Source organism: Neoarius graeffei, chromosome 14 (assembly GCF_027579695.1).
Source record: "Neoarius graeffei isolate fNeoGra1 chromosome 14, fNeoGra1.pri, whole genome shotgun sequence".
In the NCBI taxonomy this organism is placed as follows: domain Eukaryota; kingdom Metazoa; phylum Chordata; class Actinopteri; order Siluriformes; family Ariidae; genus Neoarius; species Neoarius graeffei.
The window spans coordinates 6,195,234-6,210,006 of NC_083582.1; the positions used below are offsets into that span (position 1 = coordinate 6,195,234).

The window sequence follows — 14,773 nt, forward strand, 5'->3', positions numbered from 1 at the left end:
TTGTCGCAAAGTCGTTAAAAACGACTTTGCGACAATGTTTATTGAATCGAACTAAACGTACAAAAATGCATTTCTCCAGTAGGCTAAATGTGCCGTCATGTTACGGTGACATCTTCAAATATCCAGGTGTCCATGATGTACTGTTTATACACTCGAACACCCCGTTCTGGCTTTAACCGTAGAGCGACTGCATTCCTCACCGCGTTGAGGAACACTCCGTCTGTGCTGCACGTGATGAAGAGCGAGCCAATATCGCAGGTCTCAATGACGAGATAAGCCATCTCTCCGTGCACCTGCCTCCATGGAGGTGAGCGGCAGCCGTTGCTGAACTCGTAATCTGCAAAGCGAGCCAGAAAAACACAAGATGAAGATCTCGAAAATTTGTTCCATCTACTCTGCTATATGTAAATATATAAGCTCCAAAAGAAGAGGAAACGTTTTAAAATTTGGGAGTCGTTATTGATCTGGTTTGATTTGACTGTCCTTCTCTAAACCCAACCCTGCACAAGAAATTTTCCTCTCTGTACGTCTTCATTTATCGTTGTAAATATTAAAATGCTGAATAATTTGCAGACTGAAAGCCATTATATATTAAAAAAAAAGATAAAGTCAAAGGTAAATAAAGAAAATGCTTAACGGTTAAACGGGTGGAACTGAATAAGATTTGAATGATTTTTCCCCCCCTCATCGACCCCACCCATGTACATAAAGCTCCGCCCCCAAAACTTTCGTTGGCTTTACTAGCGTTAACATTAATAAGGACTGTCATCACGTTCACACGCACTCGGACATTCAACTGCTTATTAAGTTACAATTCTACAAACATACAATTTCTCCTTATAACGAGTTAAGAAGGATCCTGGGGGCGTGTCTAGAAATGACTGACAAGCAGTTAATCTAAAACATGTATTCCGGACCAAAGACAGGTTTCCAAACTCCCCCCCAGTTACGTAGCACAAGGCTTAGAACGAGACCATCAATGACGGCGTAGCTCACTCCTGCTCCGTCTATTCCAGAAGGAACGATCTAAAGTGAGCCACCTTACACAATAAATGTTGCAAACTATATAAAAGTTATACAGTGGTGCTTGAAAGTTTGTGAACCCTTTAGAATTTTCTATATTTCTGCATAAATATGACCTAAAACATCATCAGATTTTCACACAAGTCCTAAAAGTAGATAAAGAGAACCCAGTTAAACAAATGAGAAGAAAATATGTGACCCCTCACCGAATCCAGGGACGCATGTCGGCCGAAACGAATCAGAGATAATCGCAAAAGAAGCTTTTTTTTTCGAAATTTGTGATTTTTGTTTTTTTCCATCATATGCAAGTTGAGATCTTGAAGAATGCAATCAGTATTTCAGATAATAGATTGTTTTGTTGGAAAAGCATACATTTTTTGTTGCAAATTGTCTCGTTTTTGTCAGGACTGTAGCCTGCTGGGGGGTGTGGGTAAATTACCATATGGGCCATTCACATGATGATTTAAGTCTTTTTTTTTTTTTTCGCGAATCAGCTGTATGATACGAGCTGAGCGCATGGCTACTTAGCTGCATACAGGCGTGTAATTTCACTATGGAATGAGTTACTAAACAGAGCGCAGAGGAGCTGAAACACCGCGAAGCAAACAGACACTCGGTATTTACATCGGAGATCACCATTTCTAGCAAAAAAAAACCCGCAACCTCGTTTTCCAGATTGAATGGAATACTTGAATGATCGGATGATACACGGACCGTTCTAGGATTACATTCCATCGGAGGCATTGGTGTGTGCAAGGCGCCGTTTCTCTTTCTGATGGGGTGAGTTTATTAATCTAAGGCTGTGTGGTTATTTTTGCATGTAACGGAGAGTGTTGTGGTTTGGTTAAGCCTAGGTCACAACCGGACGTACGATTTTTTTGGCCGTGTGATTTTTGGCGTTTCCCAAATCGCTGCGCTTTTTTTTTTTTCACGGAGAAAGACGCGCGTTGGCAGTAAGTTTGTCTTGCAACCTGAAAAAAACGTAAGCGCCCGTAGAGTTTGTTTGACATGACAAAGAACCTCTGCGGCCGGTCTGCGGCTCGAAAATCAGCACGTCACACGCGCGCTCTCGTGCTTTTCACACAGGCGCTCTCGTGCGTTTCATGCGCGCTCCGTGCGTTTCTTGCGTTTTTTGCATGTAGACCGGCTGTAGGAGCGCGTACTGTACGGCCGGTTGTGACCGAGGCTTTACATGAAACTAGTGTTGTCTTAGTTGTGTCATCATCGTGCTATCTTTCTTTCTAACGGTGTAATTTTTCAAACACAAAACGTTAAAGTATACTTTAGGACTTATTTTTGTACTTCATAATTGTGTTGGGCATACTTTGCATGGAAGGAAAATTGACGTGGCGATCTTTGTTTACATGAAAGTAGCATCGTGCTAGCTCGTAGGGGGTAGGGCTTTCCTAAATGTCATGCAAATGAGCAGCATTATGTGCCCGCCCTGCACCCAGAGTAGCTGAGATGGAAAACTTTGAGGGCGATTTTCTCCCTTTCCTGTTTTAAGAAGTATACACTTTCAAAAGGCCACACATTCTTCAAATGTTGTCAGATCTCCACATGGAAGGCATCATTGGAAAGCTTAGAAATTGTACTTTCTGAATCTGTCAATAACTCAAAATCCCCCCGGGCCGACATGTGTCCCTGGATTCTGTGATCTGCCACATATTATACTTGGTCATTTATTTATTGAGGAAAATGATCCACTATTACATATCTGTGAGTGGCAAAAGTAAGTGAACCTTTGCTTTCAGTATCTGGTGTGACCCCCTTGTGCAGCAATAACTGCAACTAAACGTTTGCGGTAACTGTTGATCAGTCCTGCACACCGGCTTGGAGGAATTTTAGCCCGTTCCTCCGTACAGAACAGCTTCAACTCTGGGATGTTGGTGGGTTTCCTCACATGAACTGCTCGCTTCAGGTCCTTCCACAACATTTCCATTGGATTAAGGTCAGGACTTTGACTTGGCCATTCCAAAACATTAACTTTATTCTTCTTTAACCATTCTTTGGTAGAACGACTTGTGTGCTTAGGGTCGTTGTCTTGCTGCATGACCCACCTTCTCTTGAGATTCAGTTCATGGACAGATGTCCTGACATTTTCCTTTAGAATTCGCTGATATAATTCAGAATTCATTGCTCCATCAATGATGGCAAGCCGTCCTGGCCCAGATGCAGCAAAACAGGCCCAAACCATGATACTACCACCACCATGTTTCACAGATGGGATAAGGTTCTTATGCTGGAATGCAGTGTCTTCCTTTCTCCAAATATAACGCTTCTCATTTAAACCAAAAAGTTCTATTTTGGTCTCATCCATCCACAAAACATTTTTCCAGTAGCCTTCTGGCTTGTCCATGTGACCTTTAGCAAACTGCAGACGAGCAGCAATGTTCTTTTTGGAGAGCAGTGGCTTTCTCCTTGCAACCCTGCCATGCACACCATTGTTGTTCAGTGTTCTCCTGACGGTGGACTCATGAACATTAGCCAATGTGAGAGAGGCCTTCAGTTGCTTAGAAGTTACCCTGGTGCCCTTTGTGACCTTGCCGACTATTACATGCCTTGCTCTTGGAGTGATCTTTGTTGGTCTTGAATTTCTTCCATTTGTACACAATCTGACTGTGGATTGGTGGAGTCCAAACTCTTTAGAGATGGTTTTGTAACCTTTTCCAGCCTGATGAGCATCAACAACGCTTTTTCTGAGGTCCTCAGTAATCTCCTTTGATACACTTCCACAAACATGTGTTGTGAAGATCGGACTTTGATAGATCCCTGTTCTTTAAATAAAACAGGGTGCCCACTCACACCTGATTGTCATCCCATTGATTGAAAACACCTGACTCTAATTTCACCTTCAAATTAACTGCTAATCCTAGAGGTTCACATACTTTTGCCACTCACATATGTAATATTGGCTCATTTTCCTCAATAAATAAATGACCAAGTATAATATTTTCTTCTCATTTGTTTAACTGGGTTCTCTTTATCTACTTTTAGGACTTGTGTGAAAATCTGATGATGTTTTAAATTTAGGTCATATTTATGCAGAAATATAGAAAATTCTAAAAGGTTCACAAACTTTCAAGCACCACTGTAGTAACACCCACAAAACTCCATACAAAAATGTCAAATGCACAGACGACACCACTTTGGGAAATTTTAACTGACTACTGATCCGTGGGCGAAGGAAAAGGGCAGAAGTCGAACAATGTAACAGCACAAATGGCAGAAAAGGTGAAAAAGATCTGCGCTGTACCCAGATGATGAAAAGCTTTAATTTTGAGTGTGTACAGGCTCTTCTGTATCGTGTGTTTATGCTAGAAAAGTATCATTTGGATGTTGAAGGTAATAATATTGTAAGGATTGAACACTTCAAATCTGCTGGCTCTCTGTCACTGCAAGTTCGAGACGTTATGCTAACCTGCGAACGAGCTAACAGTTTAGCCGTATGGACAGTTTCTATCATTCAACAACACTGTAAATTAATCGAGAGGCTTAGTTCTGTCCTGGTGATTGATGCAACCAGTCAGAGTCTCTGATTTTAGAAGCATCAGTGGAGGAAAACAGTGAGTTAGAGAAGAAACCTTATTGATAGAGATGGAAACAGGTTTTTGTTATTACTGTTGGTAACCCACTACACAAGACACGCCCACTCCCATCCTCCAGTGCACTCACATAAACCTGCAATAGTCAGTATAATAATATGGAATATTTATATAGAAAAGATGACAAATAATAATTTAAATCATTGGCAATGCATTACGTCGGTTGTTAGCTCATCCAGCCGACAGGTGATGAGTTTATGCCATCATGCGTCATCTGTCCATCGTCGTCCACATTTCATGACAATCACTTCTCTCTCAGTTCTTCACTGATCTTTATTCTTTTTGGCAGGAAGGTAGGTCTGCCTGGGGTGCGTAAGGCTTCTATCCAAATTTGCATAATTGCAATTAGTAATGAAGATATTAATCAATCCCTAACGAGCAGTTTCCACACAAATCGCTTCTTCTCCCTCAGTTTTGATTCTTTCTGCCATGAAGGTAGGAGAACCTAGGGTGCATAGAACTTCTACACAGATTTGCTTCATTACAATTAATAATGAAGTTACGGACCAATTAAGCCTTAATGAGCAGTTCAACAAAAATAGTTTCTTCTCAGTCAATTCCTCGCTGTTTTGGATTCTTTCTGGCAAATAGGTTGGGATTCCTAGGGTGTATACAGTGGTGTTTGAAAGTTTGTGAACCCTTTAGAATTTTCTATATTTCTGCATAAATATGACCTAAAACATCATCAGATTTTCACACAAGTCTTAAAAGCAGATAAAGAGAACCCAGTTAAACAAATGAGACAAAAATATTATACTTGGTCATTTATTTATTGAGGAAAATCATCCAATATTACATATCTGTGAGTGGCAAAAGTATGTGAACCTCTAGGATTAGCAGTTAATTTGAAGGTGAAATTAGAGTCAGGTGTTTTCAATCAATGGGATGACAATCAGGTGTGAGTGGGCACCCTGTTTTATTTAAAGAACAGGGATCTATCAAAGTCTGATCTTCACAACACATGTTTGTGGAAGTGTATCAAAGGAGATTTCTGAGGACCTCAGAAAAACCGTTGTTGATGCTCATCAGGCTGGAAAAGGTTACAAAACCATCTCTAAAGAGTTTGGACTCCACCAATCCACAGTCAGACAGATTGTGTACAAATGGAGGAAATTCAAGACCACTGTTACCCTCCCCAGGAGTGGTCGACCAACAAAGATCACGCCAAGAGCAAGGCGTGTAATAGTCGGCGAGGTCACAAAGGACCCCAGGGTAACTTCTAGCAACTGAAGGCCTCTCTCACATTGGCTAACGTTAATGTTCATGAGTCCACCATCAGGAGAACACTGAACAACAATGGTGTGCATGGCAGGGTTGCAAGGAGAAAGCCACTGCTCTCCAAAAAGAACATTGCTGCTCGTCTGCAGTTTGCTAAAGATCACGTGGACAAGCCAGAAGGTTATTGGAAAAATGTTTTGTGGACGGATGAGACCAAAATAGAACTTTTTGGTTTAAATGAGAAGTGTTATGTTTGGAGAAAGGAAAACACTGCATTCCAGCATAAGAACCTTATCCCATCTGTGAAACATGGTGGTGGTGGTATCATGGTTTGGGCCTGTTTTGCTGCATCTGGGTCAGGACGGCTTGCCATCATTGATGGAACAATGAATTCTGAATTATACCAGCGAATTCTAAAGGAAAATGTCAGGACATCTGTCCATGAACTGAATCTCAAGAGAAGGTGGGTCATGCAGCAAGACAACGACCCTAAGCACACAAGTCGTTCTACCAAAGAATGGTTAAAGAAGAATAAAGTTAATGTTTTGGAATGGCCAAGTCAAAGTCCTGACCTTAATCCAGTGGAAATGTTGTGGAAGGACCTGAAGTGAGCAGTTCATGTGAGGAAACCCACCAACATCCCAGAGTTGAAGCTGTTCTGTACGGAGGAACGGGCTAAAATTCCTCCAAGCCGGTGTGCAGGACTGATCAACAGTTACCGCAAACGTTTAGTTGCAGTTATTGCTGCACAAGGGGGTCACACCAGATACTGAAAGCAAAGGTTCACATACTTTTGCCACTCACAGATATGTAATATTGGATCATTTCCCTCAATAAATAAATCTCATTCATCTCATTATCTCTAGCCGCTTTATCCTTCTACAGGGTCGCAGGCAAGCTGGAGCCTATCCCAGCTGACTACGGGCGAAAGGCGGGGTTCACCCTGGACAAGTCGCCAGGTCATCACAGGGCTGACACATAGACACAGACAACCATTCACACTCACATTCACACCTACGGTCAATTTAGAGTCACCAGTTAACCTAACCTGCATGTCTTTGGACTGTGGGGGAAACCGGAGCACCCGGAGGAAACCCACGCGGACACGGGGAGAACATGCAAACTCCACACAGAAAGGCCCTTGCCGGCCCCGGGGCTCGAACCCAGGACCTTCTTGCTGTGAGGCGACAGCGCTAACCACTACACCACCGTGCCGCCCCAATAAATAAATGACCAAGTATAATATTTTTGTCTCATTTGTTTAACTGGGTTCTCTTTATCTACTTTTAGGACTTGTGTGAAAATCTGATGATGTTTTAGGTCATACTTATGCAGAAATATAGAAAATTCTAAAGGGTTCACAAACTTTCAAGCACCACTGTACATGCAAATGAGTTGTGTTGCTATGTTGGGAACACAATTTGCACTTTATTCTTATAAGGATGTTATATTGGATCGGGGGAAAAAAAAAAAAAGTTTGCTTTCCTGAGTAAAAAGTATGTCAAGTATCACATGCAGAGCTACCAGAGAGAGACCATAGATGTGATTTATTGGCTTGACAAACTGCCATGTGATGGTTGGTGCTGTGCTACTCAGCAGGTATGATGTGTGTGTGCAGTAAAGCGTTCATCTTCGGAGGCTGAAAATAGGGAAAATAGGTGCAGAGGGCAGTGGATCCCTGCTGCTGAGCTGCCACCGAGTATAACTGATGGCTCAGCGTGGAGCTGCTGCACACAGCCCTGATTTCACCCCCAAATAAATCACTATCTCCAAACGTTCGTCCAACAGAAGAAGCAGCTTCTAATTTGTCGCCAGTGTTTGGGGACACGGTATTTAAACGAGTGTGTGTTGAATGCCTTTGAAGAATCTCTTTGTAAACTCAAACGTGATGCTTGTAATGGTTTGAAGATGCTTGACCGCAGGCATTATAACAGTCAAGGACATCCAGTGTTTCCATGGCACCGTGAGGATAAGCAGAGTGTGAGAGAAACGCACGTCCAAAACAGGTGATTTGAAATTATGTGAGTGACGGGAGGGAGGGAAGGAAGAGATGGAATGGATGAGAAGAGAAAGAGAGGGGGAGGATAATGCGAACCTGATGTGTAGTGCACAGATTTCAGCCGTTTCTTCTCTCCACACAAACCCTGCAGCATTTCGACTTCACGTTTTACAGCGGTGGGACTCAGTCTGACGTCCCTGAGCACGCACGCACGCACACACACACAGACAGATCATTCAGCATAACTAATAGCAGATGTAATCTTCACTGATGTTCCTATGTGTATGGATGCATCGCCGTGTGCATCTCTGAGGTGTTCGGGTCATACTGTGAGAAGTGCTGGACGGCGCTGTCGAGTAGCTGCGTCTCCAACTGCTGCAGGACAAGCTGGAGTCGGTTTCTGCGCTCGGATGATTCCCGTCCTTCCTCTGTGGCAAATTTCAGCCCAAGGATTTTCCTGGCAGGGTCTCTGTTAGCTGCACAAACACAAGATAATTAGATTTACCAAGCACGTTTAAAAAACGCTCATGTATATAACATGAGAAATACCCAAGGTATGCATTTATAATAAAAAGAACAGTGGCCCTAACATAGAACCTTGAGGAACCCTGTAGATGAAAGCAAATTGCCAACATTAGGTAAAGTGGTACTGTAAAACAGTCCTGTTTTGGAGGATAATCAAGAGTGAGATGTTTATTTAAGATATACTGTATGGAACGACTCTTTATAACTAACTTGTTTTGTGGACATTCCACAACATTACAGTAAATGTAGCTATAAACAGATAAGACGTAGAATGTTCCATTCTTCTTTAATTAAAAAAAATTCCTTTGCAAATTACTGTAGTGTCAGAGGAAGGAGGAATAAAACACTTTGAGATGTGTATATAGAGCAGATAAAAATTACAATTCCTGAAATCAGAGTATGTAAATATCTCGGTGTCCTATGCGTACCTTCTAAACAAGCCTGCACCTCCTTGAGTTTTTGGTCATCAGCGAGCAGCAGAAGCTTGGACAGCTGGCTGAAGCTGCGTACGGAGATGTCAGGAGGAGTCATGTGGAGCAGCGGGTTTCCATCAGCGTCAGTTTCCTGGGACTCCACCAAAGAGTCACTGACGAACAGGAACGAAAGCATGAATAAACCCAGCATATGATTGTTGGTCTTCAAGACACGAGCTTTTTAATACTTAAACTAAAGTATTAGTAACTCCGTGATTTAAAGTGCTGATGACACGTTTTTGACATCTTTGGCGATGTTTTATAACATAAAAAGTAATTCCTGATGATCCATATATTAATTCACGAAGGCGCCTATTTTACAAGTTATGATAAAAAACGCGGCTATTTGGGCAAATTTGATGGGGCTGCAGCACCCAGGAGACGAAGGAGGAGCTATATGACGTCAGCGAAAGAATCTTCCTCCTCACTTACCAGTTTGTTGTTGATGCGACAGGTGTTCAGTTTATCATTATTCGTATTTTTATTAGACATCATACATTATATATATATATATATATATATATATATATACACACACACACATTATATATATATATATATATATATATATATATATATATATATATATATATGCCTTCGCGTTGTGTTGCCGGCTTTTGCTCCAAAACCCACAAGGATGGGGTGAGTTTATTCAAGTTTCCCAGAGATCCCGAGCTGCATGCGAAGTGGGTGAAGCAAGTCAGGCGCACTCGTGACAAGTGGGAGCCCTCACCAACATCCGTCCTGTGCTCTGAACACTTCGATTTGGATTGTTTTGACACCCTTCCCAGCTTAAAAGAATCTCTTGGGTGTTCAGTTCAGCACAAACATGTGTTACTACCATCAGCAGTGCCTACACAGTGTTGCCAGATTGGGAGGTTTCCCGCCCAGTTGGGAGGTTTCAAGTGCATTTTTTGGTGGGTTTTGAACATATTTTGGGCTGGAAAACGTCAGCAGTATCAGATACTGCTGAAGTTTTCCAGCCCAAAATATGTTCAAAACCCACCAAAATGCACTTAAAACCGCCCAACTGGGCGGGAAACCTCCCAATCTGGCAACACTGCCAGTATTCCGGAGGGGGTCTACTAGTAGCTATGCCGGATCCAAAGACAGTCCTCCTGTCAGAACATATGTTGTGAAACGACATAAGATAAAGGTACGTAGAGCTATAGATTCTACATGATAATCATAAATGTAATCATAAAGTCGGCGTGATATCAGTCATGTATTTGCTTGTGAAAGCTTGCGGCTTTCATGTAACTGCCGCCTAGCAACGAGAGGCAAAGGGTAAAGAGGGTAGGCTATCATAGATTCTATTCGGAAGAGATCAACACAATTCTAGACTCCCAGAAGAGGAAGCGCTAGCACTAGAGTTCACCGGCGTTTTCATGCGCCATTTCCATTGAGTAGAACAGCCAGTGAACCGCAGCGTGTTCTTCCGCTGACGTCACAACATGGCCGCGAGCCACGGACCCAGTTTTCTTGCGCTGTGCAATTAAAAGTTGGATATTCGCGTAACAACAGCTTCTTTTCATGTAATTATAACAGAAATCTAACATGTTTGCCATGTTGTATAGTTTATTTAAGAAATTGCATAGAGTCATGTTCGTGTCATCAGCCCTTTAAGAGCCAAAAGATGTTTAACTTACAATACGAGTGAATATTTTAGAGCAGGTTCCCAACCTTCGTCCTGGAGAAACCCAGTGTTCTCCATATTTCAGTGCTCAAAACTCTCCTGATTCAACCAATCTGCTAATTAACACTAATCTGGAGGTGACGTGGGTGTGTTCGAGCACGAGGACAGGGAAATAAGTCACTTAATATTTTACTGAAATCATTAAATAATGTAGGCCTACTAAATCACCCAACTTCTAAACAAACAAGGTCCAGGTCCATAACAAGGTCAAACAAATACACAGGTCCTCCAATTTATGTGTTGCTCTTTATGGCTGATATTGTGTTACTGCTGCACTTGAGGGAACATGCAGACTGCCAGGGAGAAGAACAGAACATTGTGATTCTGTGGCAGTGTTTTAGTGCCTCCCTAAAGCCAACATTTCTGAGCAAATTACGTAAAAGAGCATCGGTTTCAGCTCTCTGAGGCTCAAAACACTTCTAGGAACCTGTGGTGGATGCAGAACGTTTTAGACAGCTGGCATCAGAAGTTTACAAAAAAAAAAAAAAAAAATGGTGCACAAGTCATAATTTATTTTGGGCTTTCTGAAATCAAGACAGGATCAAAAATATACATACACCCACTCAGATTATTAATTCAGCAGTGCCTAAAGTTCCAAAATGTCTTAACTTCCCAAGGCCAAGGCTTCTTAACTTCCTGTTAGTGATGAACTACAGCTGGTAGCTTCTCTGTGCACAACAGAAAAAGGATTTGTTTTGACCACGCTCATTCGATTGACCAACACACAATACAATGGGGAAAGTCCAAGGAGCTCAGTGCAGATCTGAGAAAGAGGATCATGGACTTGCACACTCGGGAACGTCTCCTGGAGCCATTTCTAAATACCTGCAGATTCCAAGAACATCAGTTTGAATATCTGTATACATGTTGCTGTATACAGCCAAGTTCAAAATCATCATATATTAAAAAAACATATCAGTTTCAACATTTGATATATGTTTTCTTTGTCTCATCTCATCTCATTATCTCTAGCCGCTTTATCCTTCTACAGGGTCGCAGGCGAGCTGGAGCCTATCCCAGCTGACTACGGGCGAAAGGCGGGGTACACCCTGGACAAGTCGCCAGGTCATCACAGGGCTGACACATAGACACAGACAACCATTCACACTCACATTCACACCTACGCTCAATTTAGAGTCACCAGTTAACCTAACCTGCATGTCTTTGGACTGTGGGGGAAACCGGAGCACCCGGAGGAAACCCACGCGGACACGGGGAGAACATGCAAACTCCGCACAGAAAGGCCCTCGCCGGCCACGGGGCTCGAACCTGGACCTTCTTGCTGTGAGGCGACAGCGCTAACCACTACACCACCGTGCCGCCCTGTTTTCTTTGTATTATTTTCAATTAAATATAAGGTTTCAATGATTTTATTTACTTTTTATACAGTGTCCCAACTTTTTGGAATTGTGGTTGTAGATTTACAAGAAATCAGAGCTCTCTTTTTACAGGCTGGTGAAAGATAAACATAAGAGAAGCAAATGGAGGCAGAACAAATATTTATTTAAAAAAAAGTTTATTCAGAAAAGGGCTATTAACTTTTTCATTTTTAATAAAAGTACATTTAGTTAATAGACTATTATATTTTACACCAATCATTATAAATGTGAGTAAATAATTATTGTTGGTTATTAAAAAAAAAAAGTGAAAAAAGGGTTTTTTTTGTGGGTTTTTTTTTTTTATTTATTTAACAAAAATGTCGCGAATCAAATCAAATTGTGAATTGGGTGAATCGTTACATGGCAAGACACAAGTACAAGTTATTGGGAGGTGTTGCCACTTTACTGGAAGAAGACCCAAACGGTCACCCTCAGCTGAGAAGAAATTGGAAAGGATGGCCAGGAACAACCCAGGAACCACCAAGGTGCAAACCTTCCATGAACTGGAAGCTGCTGGAACACCAACGTCACTGTCTACAGTCAAACATGTATTGTATCACCACGGACTGAGAAACTGATATCCAAGAAAGATGTCCCTGCTCCAAAATCAACACCTTCAAGCTCAACTAAAGTTTGCAGCTGACCACATGGACAAAGAAAAAGCCTTCTGGACCAAAGTTTTGTGGTCAGTTCAAAGACATGCAGATTAGGTAAAATACCCAGCCACTGGGTTTGTACAAGACAGTTCATACTTAGTGCTGGTCCCAAGCCCGGATAGATTTGAAGGCCCAGTGTGAGATTAGCGTGAGCTAAATTGGTTATTAACCTTCTGCAAATAAATAAATAAAAGACAGATGAGACCAAGACTGAGTTGTCTTGCCAGAATGATCAGAGGTGAAGTTGAAGCATTCAACCCTTCAACCCCAAGAACACTGGACTAACTGTTAAGCACGGTTAAACAAAATGGACGGAATAATAAAGCAGGACTAGCTCAGAATTATTCAGCGTAACCTCAAACCATCAGAAACTTGGACACAACCGAGTGCTCCAGCAGGACAACGACCCCAAACACACATCAGAGCTGGTTGTGGAGGATAAAGCAAGCTAACATTAAGCTGAAAACAAGTCCTGACCTCAACCCTATTGAAAATATTTGGATTGTGCTTTCAAGTCAGGCCTGTGCCAGGAAACACAAATTTAATTCAACTCTACTAATTCAGCCAAGAAGTGCGGTCAGATATCCAACCAGAATTCTGCACGAGCTCCTTGATGGAGACCAAAAGCGTTTGGTGAAGGTGAAACAGATATTTAACCAAATATTAGATGGATGGATGTATATTTTTGACACCGTGCTGATTTCAGGAAACCCAAGATAAGTTAAAACCTGTGCACCGTACTCTTTTTTTATTATTAAAGATGGATGTTGTACAATCATTCTGCCACAAAAAAAACCTTTCCAAGAAAATCACTGAAAGCCCGATATTGCCACGGCATTCATGTCCACGATGAGTGTCTGTGAACTTCTGACCTCAACTGAGACGGCTAAAGAGTGTTCGAGAATGTCCTTTCCATACAGTCATTATGTCCAGATTCATGTGCATATGTGAGCTATCTTTACAAAAGGACAACCACCATAGCTGTGTTTGTCATGCACTAGATACTAATATTACAGTTTATTATTTTTATTCTGATGAAATGCATCTGGAACATCATTTTGCACAATGTGGTACTCCTATTATATCCCCCTGCCTTGAATTTATGACGAAATCTCAGCAGATGTGAATTTTTAAGACACGTTTTGCCCAAAACTGGGATTAAGCAAAGAAGCACATGACTTTTTTTTATATATATATTTTTATGTCATGTTTCAATGTTACATTACCTTCTGCACAATTTTTAAACCCTGCTTTTTTATTTATTTGTCATTATTTCTAACTTTTTGCATGTGTCAGTAAAGTTTTTGAAATTTCTTGTACCTTTAGTTAGGAATCCTGTGTAACTAAGTGTAGCGCCAAACTGCTGCACATTGCATGCAATACTTTTGGAGTCATTTGTATCCAGGTGTCAACCTACGTGACGTTGTATTCGGCGTGGAAATCAGAAGGTTGCAGAGTGCTCTTCCACTGCAGAGGCTCGGTAAACGGCAGCGTGGCATTGTGTGGGTGTTTGGTGCTCAACTGCTCCACGAAGCGGACGATGAGTTTCAGTAAAGCTTCGTTCAACGGCGTATCCTTCAGCTCGGAGACCTCGGAGTGGTCAGGTCTGCTCCACTGAAGTGTTCGTGTGAGAGCCACGCCCATCGTCACAATGGAGAACTCTGTCGTAAAAATAAAACTGAAAGAAAAGATTCACCCTGAGTAACTTGCATTGTAATCACAACTCTCGAGTCAAGTTTTCCCCGTGATTGTGGTTACATGGACTGAACCAGACCGAGAGATACATGGGATTTAGACGGTTTTACTCAAACTCAGAATGTTCTAATAATTTGAGAAAGGGAAAACCGAGCCGAGCCGCCATTTTGAATCCTCATTCACGGCTGTAATGCAAATGGCTTCCTCCTCGGTATACAAGTGCACTTCCATGGAAGGAAAAAAACTACATTTTGCCGCCTATGTAGTCCCCTATTTATACAAATAGGAGTCATTCAGGATTCAGCCATGTTTTTGCTTGGCGTTAGCAAGTTAGAGGTTTTTAGCTTTCTCCTGAAATGTTTTCTTTTATTTCTTCTTCCTCAGGGGAGTAAAACTCGCTTTCGCTGTGAACACTGTCGTTATCGCTATCCATGCTGTAAAATTAATGCTGTTCTCCTGAGAAATGCTGGCAAAAATTTATAAGATTTTTGATAATCTTATAAA

The 14,773-nt window shown here is 41.7% G+C and overlaps 1 protein-coding gene across 1 annotated transcript in view; it reads right to left on the reverse strand.

Moving 5' to 3' along the window:
- Positions 1–14,218, reverse strand: part of odad2 (outer dynein arm docking complex subunit 2) — a 178,544-nt gene extending 164,326 nt beyond the window's left edge. The window contains exons 1-5 of the mRNA XM_060938718.1: positions 13,992–14,218; positions 8,799–8,956; positions 8,174–8,321; positions 7,942–8,042; positions 201–337 (exon numbers count right to left, since the gene is read on the reverse strand). Coding sequence (XP_060794701.1) covers positions 201–337; positions 7,942–8,042; positions 8,174–8,321; positions 8,799–8,956; positions 13,992–14,218 — 771 coding nt within the window. The remainder of the gene's footprint in view (positions 1–200; positions 338–7,941; positions 8,043–8,173; positions 8,322–8,798; positions 8,957–13,991) is intronic.
- Positions 14,219–14,773: the final 555 nt, after the last annotated feature.